The following is an 11,312-nucleotide window of genomic DNA, read 5'->3' on the forward strand; positions in this document are numbered from 1 at the left end:
CAACATGTCTTTTAAACTGGTTAAATATTAACTTATATACAATCCTAACTTAGCCATTAATTAATTTGTGCATCTCTGGCATTGCTCTCATCCCCATTATAAATTTACACCCAAAATATCAATTGAACAATGAAGTGAATAAATAACTGAATGCAAGTTTACCACTAATTTGTAGAAAGTATCAGAAAGATTAGAAGATATAAACAATGAAACATAGATGAAGCACAGCCAAAATTTAAGTAGATTCAATCAGAGAGAATAATCAAATAAAGCACACAGAATTTGTATTTTATGATAATGATCATTTAATTCATTAAAGGAAAAAAAGAAATATCAGACACAAATCAGATAAAACCTGCTTTAATGCCGATACTGAGATTGATGTCAAAATACAAATTTATGAGCAGTGATCAGGATAAGCTCCACAAGCAAAGAAGAATTATTTGAACAATAAAAGAAAAATAAAATAAAAAATTAATGTCTGAGTCCTTGATTGATAGCAAACAGTACCTGAAGTTGGATGAACTGGTTGAACATCCATGTGTTGTTTCCAAGGTAGGATTTGCGCTAAGCTTTTTATGAGGAGTCTGATAATATGCAAGGTTAGTAAAAGGTTGAGGAGGTCGCTTACGTTCAAGAAGAGCTTTTGCAGCCCTGAAATTCGCTGTTATACGAGCCCTCTCCTGATCATTTATCTGCTTATCTGATGAATTTGCTAATGAGGACAAACTGCCTGGAGCCATACTAACACCCACTTCCCTCTTGAAATGTACCACATAAAACTGGAGACGATGATTAGAATTTGGAATGACCAAGACGGAATCTTCAGCAGCTGTAACTTACTGTTTATTGTATACTGAGTTCCAAACCTCCTTTGTTGGACAAGATGACCTCTTTATCATAAATTATATACGAACAACTTTAGTACTGTGCAATAAATCAAACATCTTCCCCCACCACAGTTTTTGTTATAAAGGATGATGACTCCTTCCTGTATGAAGATATTCAAATTTGAAATGTTTTCAGACATGTTCTGCATCCATCCCAACCAAGCCTAATCATTGTACACATCTGAGCCTTTAGAAGATAATATAGAAAGTTGCGCAACTGCAAAATAGACAAGAAGAAACACAGAAATTATCTAGATACTGTAAGATAGGTACATTAGCATTCCTGCAGTCATAAGTTTTGATTCTAACACAAAATGAATGAATAAATCATGAATTATACATTATATTCATTTCACAGTAAACCACTTTTGGCTCTCCAGTCTTTCGTATAGAAAGTGACTGATCAAACTGAACCTCCATGTATAAAATATTCATACCATTAACAAGCATAAACATTTGTTTGCCTCATGCCTGCCTTACTATTTGTGATATTTCAATTTTAATATCACACTCAGAAATGCTATGTATCGATCCTAGGAAAGTCAAACTATTTACATATTTAAAACTGTAGAAGATCTTATAGAAATCTTAGTACCTGCACAATTGGCAGCAAGCCACATAGGAAGCATCAAGACATTGACAAAACAATATTCTATTGTACCTGTTTTCATATATCTTGAATATAACAAAGCAGAAATGATTCTGAAAATTTTAGTCATGTTTTTAACACTCTTTGTCTGCCATACTAGTCACACTAATCATAGCCATCCATGCTTAAGTAGGAACAGTAATAGGTCAAGCTGAATCTTCACAGATAAAATAAACATGTCATTTAAAAGCATAATGTTAGTTTTTCTTATACAGGACAGCAATGGATATCTCCTGATCAGACTTACAGAACATGCATATAGCAAAGATGGACATGGATGGTTTATCCCCAAAGCCACTGACAGAATCAAAAGTAATGTTTGGCAGACTTAGTCCTACCAGAGTACACAGAGTTCACAACAAAAAGATTTCTTGGGCCTTGTTCTACTCTTCTAAATCTCATTCCGGCAGTAATTCAGGCTAAGGGTTTGACATACAACAGTTAATATAATCATTAAGGGCCCATTTGGTTGCTGGAATAGGAATAGGAAATTAGGAATATGTTTTGCATTGTCTGTTTCGTGCGCCAAATCAGAATAGGGAATAGGAATACATATTCCCATTTTGCCCCTACAATGAGCCTATGTCCATTCCAAAAAAAACCTGTTATTGGAATAGTTATTCCTATTCCCAATCTCATTTTTCCAAATTGTATAATCCTTTCGGATCCCTGCTTAGGCAGGTTATGGGATAAATTGTAGTGAGGCTCACAAACAGTGTTGTCAGTTACTGTTGTTCTTGCACACCGTGCTTCCTCCACTGGGAAACTAGGAGCCAAGCTGCAGCGTACATTGTGGACAATGCCACCATACATATGAACACCAAGGATATGACAATCTTTCCAGAACATAATACAGCCATTTGTAGTGGGATTTATTAGCAGTGGTAGAAACATTTAATGTATAATGCAGTGTGGAAGGGCTGTGTGAAAACAAGTAGAGGAGGGGGGAGTTTAAATAGGCAGAGATGGCGAAGTCACAGCTATACAGGGAGGTCATATCGCTGGCAGTCACAAGCGCCAATCACGAATACAATTTGCAGTGGTGGGTTCCTGGCAAATTCCGCAAGAAAGGTATCATCTAAAAGCCAACTTGTATCTCTCTCCGTTCCATACAAAACTCCTCCCCGAAATACTGCATTTTAATTATGTCCACCTCATCAAATACTTGACTTGCCACACTTGGTTGATCTCCTTTTATTGCAATACAAACACCAACCTTGGCAGAGAAGAAGAACCGGCTGTCGGGCTCACCTAATCCTTCCAGTCAGGCATAAGATGGGGAGACGAGAGTCCCAAGCCTTCCCGAGAGTCCCCAGGTGCTCATCTTCAGATTGGCTAAGTATTAGAGCTATAGATCTCCTATTCCATGTTCTAATTCCAGTACAATCAAACATGAGATTACATATTTTAAATCAAATTCTAAGTGAACCAAACAGGTTTGGAATTGTAATTTTCCATTCTCATTCTCAACCCCCATTCCCATTCCCATTCACAATTCTAAATTTCCAATTCCTATGCCAGCAACCAAACGAGCCGTAAGATTATTATTGGTTGTTGCATTCAAGACTATCACTAAGCCACTGTAGTGCACCAAGGATGTGCCCTTGGCTTTTAGCACATCTCTACTCACTCCATGCACAGACAAGAATCATACTTAAAGAGAATGGAGGTTGAGACCAAATTCATTATGTTTCAAAAACCCTTTGTAGGGGCTAACCTAATGAAGCATTGAATTTGGTCACATTTGAAAGCAAACAATTGATCAATAACAAGAAATTATAATCTATCGTGGTCAATACATATTACCATCTATGTAAATCTCTAGCAAAACTCAAGCAATATTTGCTTGAAGAACTCAATTGGGACAAACCAACAAATTTTTATACCATTTTTTACTACATTCAAAGATGAGTAGGTAGCAAGCAAAGTGCATAAGCATGGTACAAGGTTTTGAGTTTAAAATTTAATATAAGAAAGGCATAAATAATGTGTCTATAGATTCAAGATTCTTTAACTCAAATTTCCTTAGTTACCCTAGTTTGTTGGTATGGCCTTGGAACCAGGTCTAGGTTTGAACCAATACCTGGTTCGTGTCCAATTCGTAAAAAACATGACCAAGGTTCTATTTGAGGCAATCAATTTAAATTGGTCCCAAGTAAAGACGAACCCAGGCAAATTGGTTAAAAATAGATCAAATTTGCAGAGAACTGCATCAAACTAGGCCCCGTGGACGGTGTTTAAGTTGTTGTTTTGGGCATATTTTATAATTTTTTGAGTTCCTAACCCCTAAAAAGTGAATGAAAATGGCTTATGCTGGCTTCAATCACCTATTTATTGTGTGCAAATAGGTTATTTTGCCTTGAGCAAGAGCAAATAGTTGGTTAAGCAAGAGCTTATTTGTGCAAGGACTAGTTGGAAGATTGGTTTGTGAGCAATCTTGAAGTGTTTGTGTCTCATTCCTACATCTTTGGAAGCTTATATTGGCAGCAAGAAGCAAGTCCTTGTTTCATTTTCCTTTTGTTTTGTTTAAGCTCTTTATTTTTTTAATTATCTTTTGTTGCCAATAAGATCTAGCCATTGTTTTCCCTTAAATTGTATTCTCAATATGTATACAATTTCTTGCCATAGGAAAAGGAACTTCAATGGGATCTACATCTTGCTCAATAAGCAATATCAATACCCAACAAAGAATAGAACTCCAATTTGATTCTCATTTGTGGAAGTATGTGATATTGTACATCCTCTTCCAAGAGGTGGTGGTTTTCGTTGGAAACGTCAGGGTTATGATGTTAGAAAAAAATGGTTCATATTATCGTATGGTGGACCATTTGTGTGGATACCCTAGAAGAGGAGTCAAGAAATGTCCTAGAAAAAAATGCACTTGTGCCAAGTTTATTAGTGATAAAATATATTCAAGAGCACGTGGGAGCAGAAGAGAGATAACCTTAGGCAAAACACCATTGATGGTAATAAAACTTTAAAAAAAGCAAAGGAATGAAATCCACCCCAGATGTTGTGATAGAAGATCACACCTTCTATGCTACCTCAATTGCCCCTGATTCTCAAAATGAAGCACCCCTTCCACACAAAAGAAAGGGACCACTAGAAACTGCATTTCAAAATTAGAGTAGGGAAATTGCCAACATTGATGCCGCAAGATGCTTGTATGCAAATGTGTAATGTCCCTACTATTAGGGTTAGTTTGGGACAAGTAATACCTACAAAATAAACATTTGAACTTGAACAATAATAAATCTAACTATACTATTCTACCCTCTATCTTAAACCCCAACCTCAAAGGCGTCTCCAGATCGGGTCTCATAACCCTTAGTTATTCCACCATCTTCCCTGAAGCGTAACCTTCAAGATTCTTCTTGAACGGGACATCCTTTATCCAAACCCAATCACATATGCATATGTTGACATCATCTAAACATTCTAGCACATGGAGATTGTCTATTAATCCTAGTCATGGTAATCAGATGGAGACCTTAACACCTCACATACCCCATGATAGAGATTCCCTTAATCTCCATGGTGTCAATCTAATGGACTGACACAATATTATCCATTTCTCATCTAGCCATGCATACAAGGTTACTCATCTCTCGCACTGGCATAATAGCCATTTATACAAGGATCTCACTTCCTGTACTAGAACTATAAGATTCCACCTTAGTCAATCATATAGACACAATCTCAACCCTTCACTGGCACAAAGCCATTTATATAGAAATGTGCACTATCTCTACACTGGCACTATAAGAATTGGAAATTTCTCATATAATAAATTATTTGAATATCTTGTAACATATTAATTAACTCTTTATTATATCTAATTATTCTTTAAATTCTAAGTTGTCAAATTCACTCCAAAAACCTCAAATTCGACATTCGATTCCCTGGAATTCGTAGTCGATTTGAAGTCTTATCAAATTTGTTTGTTGCCTGCGAAATTCCCTGCAGATTCAATATTTTGAACCCTAGTTGATTTTGGGGGAATCTATGGCAAATGTGTTAAATGTCAGCCCAACCCGAGCGGAATTTCAACGAATTTATAGCAAATTTGGCAAACGACAATATTTTCTAAGATTTGAGGTGAATCTTCCCGAATTTAATTTTAAAAAACTTCTTAGTACCAAATGAGAAAGACAAAGGAAATGTTTTTCTATTTCAATGCCCCATTTTAATGGGTCATCTTTTAGTGCAACGCTACTATTTTTGTATATTGTAAAGTTTTAAATAAAATTATAACTATTTATTTAGCATTTGTGCCTATATTGTTTTTGAAGTAATGAAAATCTCCTCTAATAATTTAGAAAATTGTGTTAAATATATGTGTATGTGTTTTTCTTCATGTCACATCTGGCCATATCCATATTGAGTGTCTTAATATCCATACCCAATACCGTAACCATATGTGTGTCCATGCAACTTTGACTATTTATAGTAAATCAATTATGTTGACTTGTTATTCTTGGCAAGGCACTCAAATGTCTAGCCTTGGCAAGATATATCAAGATTCTAATCTAAAGAGGGAGCACATGGAGAAAACATACATAGGAGCAAACATCAATTGGAAAGCAAAAATGCTCATAGCTCAACTTAGAATGGGTTCCCATCACTTGAGGTGTGAAACGGGTAGGTGGACACTACCAAAGGAAGAATAGGAGGAGAGAATATGTTTATTTTGCAACATGGGAGTGATGGAGAAAGAACGACATTTTATCATGAAATGCCCAGCGTACACTAACATCCACTCTAGCTACAGCGATATCCTAGCAATCAGCAATTTGGATTCTATATTTGAGGAAACACAGTTGGACAGGACAGCAAATTTAATGATCAACATTCATTGTAGAAGAATGGACCTAAAGAAGCAGTTTCATAAAACTTGGGGTCCTTCGGTCCTCTCGGGTGGTGTGTTTTTCTAGGTGGTCCCTTAGGCTGCTTTGGCCTCATGGACATTATTAAAATCATTCATTCAAAGTTGATCATATGAAGGATTTAATAAGTTTTTTATTTGTTTAATAATTATTAATCAAGTTGTAACTAATTAATAGTTAACTTAAAGCTTATTATAAAGTGTGATATGTATCATGAAATGCCCAGCGTACGCTAACATCCGCTCCAGCTACAGCGCTATCCTAGCAATCAGCAATTTGGATTCTATATTTGAGGAAACACAGTTGGACAGGACAGCAAATTTAATGATCAACATTCATTGTAGAAGAATGGACCTAAAGAAGCAGTTTCATAAAACTTGGGATCCTCCCATCCTCTCGGGTGGTGTGCTTTTCTAGGTGGTCCCTTAGGCTGCTTTGGCCTCATGGACGTTATTAAAATCATTCATTCAAAGTTGATCATATGAAGGATTTAATAAGTTTTTTACTTGTTTAATAATTATTAATCAAGTTGTAACTAATTAATAGTTAAATTAAAGCTTATTATAAAGTGTGATATGTGCATTGATGTTTAGTTACTGAAATTAATTTGTGATACTAAAGGTTTGGAGGAAATTAATAATAATTTATTATAATTCAAAATTTGAAATGCATATGGAGTTTAAATCTATGTGAAGTGTGAGCTTCAAGCTACAAGTCGATTTGGGTTAACACGGAATAGAAGGAAATATAATAAAATATTATATTCCAAACTTGCAACAAAAGCTCGTATTATAAGTTATACAAGGTGTAAGCTTCAACCTTCAACCTTCAAGCTCAACTTGTATTTGGAGATTTATAGATAACTTCAAAGGAAGAACTGAGTGTTACCCCAAGTTTATGGGAGGATAATGGCTATATAATAGGGAAAATATAAAATATATAAGGAAAGTCACATATATAAACATCTATAAAGCTTGTTATTTAAACATCATTGAAACATGTATAAAGCTTGTTATTTAAAAATCATTGAACCTTAACATACACCATTTCAATAGTCAAACTCAATGTTCAATATGCATTAATAATTTGGAACTATTGTCAATGTGCACGTAATATTAAAATAATAAGACACCCAATAATATAATTCAGAATTCATTGTGAATAGCAACAAGAACAATAACCCACCTTCCAAATTGAAAACACTACTATCATTTAATTATGAAACTACAGCTCCAACTCATTGTAAGTGGACTGATTTTAATATAAAATGTCTGCTATACAGTTTTGATCATGATACAGGTCTGTTACAGTAAGATGGTACCTTGATGCAACTTCCAATATTCACCCTAAAAAGACCCAAATCAGCCCAAATCCAACCCAGCACAGATGTATTGCCACAATATGTCAGACTTTCCCAACATCTTGCAAAGAGTTTGCTATATTATTCATAGCGTGTAGCATGAATGTAACATTGTAACAACATTCCTAATTTCACGTTTCTTAAAGTAATGTTGTCAAATACTAATTAGAGGACCCCAAATAGCAGGAATTAACTACCAAATAATAATAAGCATGTCAAGATGAACTTGGGAGGGACCCACATTCAAATTTAAAAAGGAAGAGTTTTATTAAAGAAAAAAAATTAATTGTTGGCGTTGCCTATCTCATCAGGAATGCCCATCCATTTTGGGCAACTTCCAAGGCATCCCGGAAAAAAATCTGAAGTCCCCGAGTTTCCAGGACAATTCCTGTGAATTTTCACAAAAAGGGGATGGGTGAGGATATCCCCTAGCCATCCCCAAGTCCCAGAAACGTTTCTGGTCAGGGATGGGAGGTTTTAGGCTAGGGACGCGTCCCCACATAACAATGGATTCAATCTATTGTACATTTTGATTTTGTGAAATTGGTGTTTGAGTTGTACCTAGGGTTTGAGCAATTGGAACTAGAAGAATTGAGAATTGGGAATTCTTCTAAGTATTATGCACTTTGAATCAGTTGATCTCAGCCACTGAATTGTATTGGTGATAATCGCATTCAAAAATTATGAATGTGTTTAATTTGGTAATCAAATTGTGAAGAAGACTCCAAGTTTCATTTCAGATACAGTTTGCAAGTCAAGGAGTGTTAATTTAATGCAGATAGCAACTATATGAAAGGCTTCATTTGGAATTGAAAGCTGCCACTGCTAGAAATTGAGGGACATCAGGCATATTACAGTTTGCAATTAATAAAAGGTCCTGTTTTGGAGTTATTTTACAATGGTGATCACTTAATCACAGAGGCTGGAATTTGATCTGCATTCTTGGAGTCCAGCGTTCATAGTGAAGATAGCCGCAGGTTAGTAAGGAAGAAACGGCAGTCCCCTGAAAGGTGCAATTTATATTCCAGGTGCAGCATTTGTGTATGTGGTGTACGTTTTTACTAAAAAGTGTCTCCATTTGGGTTTTACATGCTGTGGCGATATTTTATAATTATCTTCAAGGGCTACAATTCCATATTTGGAAGTCTGTGATTGCATACAAATCAACTCCAGGTTCCAAAGTTTTCCAATTGAATAAATGTAGCTGCGTATCAACTGTCATAGAAATAATTGAAACAAGATTAGTAAGTAAATCGTTGCATTATAATTTGCTTTGTAATTTGAATTTCATGCATTGGTATATGTCTGGAATTGTAAAACCATTCAGATACAAACAAAGCAACACAAATACTATCAGAAATCAAAATTTAATGCTAACCATTTGATGAAATGTCAAATTGAGTTTTCAGAGTTAAAACTCGGAGAGGTTCCCATAGAAATTATGAATATACCCTATTTAAATGTACATTGCTTTAAGGAAAATAGTTTAATATTCAAAACAAAAGGAAAGGGGAGTAGACAGTCACACTTGGGCCTAACCCTGACTGACATCCCCGTCCCAGAAACTCTGTGGAACATAGATTTCAACTCATAAATACTGAATACAATATCATTGACATATGAACTTATAAAAGGCAGTGTAAAGTGCACATAGTTTTATTATTTTTGAAGTGATAGACTGATCTGCTCTGGCGTCCAATGAGAAACTGCAAGTTTCTAGTCAACGGTCAGTCGTACGGCCTTAATTGGTTCGCTTCCAAAACACAGCCTCTGATGCCCAAATATATGCATACCCACAGTTTTTGAATTTATTGTTTGAATGTTTATTTGCTTCAGATATCTATAATGCATAATTGTGTGAACCTCTAAATATTGACCTTGCAATTGTGATTCCCTATGTTATTCCCGTAGGTCAATTTGAAGAAAGGGACAAAATGGATCAAGCCATACGCCTGTGCTTCAAAATGTCGTGGGCTCTACTCATAAAGGCATAATTATGTTATTTCCTATGGCCCATACGGGACTTGAAAATTTGATATCACATTAGCGGGATGCCCTGCCAGTGCGCTACCAGCCCAATCCAGAATGTCTGGATTGTTCTTCCAATAGAATAGGCCCAGGCATCAGCCCCGCAAAGAAATTTGCACTGGCCTTTGCAGTGAATAACGCAGCAATATTTATAAGCCCGAAGTACTTGGTGTAGCATGATAAATCATTCCAAAAACTTGGGCATTGTATTGACATGAGAAGGAATTCGCTTGGGTTGCATATCTTGCGTGTAACTCTCTGAACTAAATGATATCAGACAATTCATATTGACTAACTACTTTCTTGCATTGCGTGAATTCTTGGTCTATGAAAACAATGTTGAATGAATATGCGATAGTCCAGGAAGTAAAACGGATGTATTATTGCAGGACAAACGGTGTCGAAGAGCGACTTACCAATGTTGATGAATGAAGACAAGGTTGAGACTGAAGAAGAAGAATCTACATTCCTGGGCTTTCTTCTGTATTCAAATATATCCCGCGCTCGTATCCAGCACGCTTTCTTTGAATTTTTTCAAAATAACGACAAGCAAATGTTTTATCTTCTGTTACAAGTTATTAAGTAGTCTTTCTCAAATGATCTTCTTCAAACGCTCTACATTTATCTGGTGGGCCTCTTAAATGATTTTCTTTTTTCTTTAAATTTCGAACCAAATTAAATTATCTTTAAAAAGTAATTACAACTCAATAAAAAAAGCTCATATTGATTAACCCATTATGAGTTTTATCGTAAATGTCTTTAAAAAAATATTAGAAACTCGAAGTTTAGACCTTACAATGATTGTGGTGGGCAAATTATGAGTTCACTAATCTTTAGGCTTTGGATCTATGTTATTTTGTTGGCATACATTATTATAGGGTTGGGGAAAGGAGGTTTGGAAAATTAAGTGTGATGAACAAAAATTATTAATTAATAATAAAAAATTAATAATTGTAAGAAGTAAAAAAAGTTTTAAAAATTATAGTAATAATATGTTAATGTAAATTTAAAAGTTAAAGAAGTTGTCACATGTTATTAGTTTGAAGTTTGAAACAATCTATAAGAAATTATTATTTTACAAAAGAGATACATTAATCATATCAAGAGGTTATTCTATTGAGGAAGAAAACTTCATTGTAAACATTCAGTCTTGTGCAAAAAAAATTAATGGTCATTTTATTAAGTCGAGTCATTTCCTAGAAAGGAGCTTCAATGTAAACATTTAGTCTTTTGAAAAAAAAAAAATAGTCATTTTTGTGCCTTAAAAAAAATGTATGGCAGAAGAGAATATGAAACATGGGTAGTTACAAATGTGTGGCAAAGGAGAATATAAAACTTAACCAATTACAAATGCTTGGAAAAGGAAAACATGAGCAATTACAAATGCATGATAGTGCAAAAAAAAATTATATGTTCAAAAGCAATGATTGTGATTTAAGCATTTGGATTCAAAACCGGTGGATGTTTTAGAGTCAAGATGCCCTACTAAGGAGGAATAT

At 35.0% G+C, this 11,312-nt stretch overlaps 1 protein-coding gene across 1 annotated transcript in view; it reads right to left on the minus strand.

The window, feature by feature from the left end:
* LOC149575198 (ATP-dependent DNA helicase SRS2-like protein At4g25120) overlaps nucleotides 1–10,367 on the minus strand; it is a 255,426-nt gene extending 245,059 nt beyond the window's left edge. Inside the window, exons 1-2 of the mRNA XM_089815031.1 lie at nucleotides 10,230–10,367; nucleotides 511–1,107 (exon numbers count right to left, since the gene is read on the minus strand). Coding sequence (XP_089671157.1) covers nucleotides 511–743 — 233 coding nt within the window. The 5' untranslated portion in view covers nucleotides 744–1,107; nucleotides 10,230–10,367. The remainder of the gene's footprint in view (nucleotides 1–510; nucleotides 1,108–10,229) is intronic.
* Between the last annotated feature and the right edge of the window lie 945 nt (nucleotides 10,368–11,312).

This window comes from Cupressus sempervirens, chromosome 2 (assembly GCF_028749045.1).
Source record: "Cupressus sempervirens isolate cs-2001-9-10 chromosome 2, ASM2874904v1, whole genome shotgun sequence".
NCBI classification, from domain to species: Eukaryota; Viridiplantae; Streptophyta; class Pinopsida; order Cupressales; family Cupressaceae; genus Cupressus; species Cupressus sempervirens.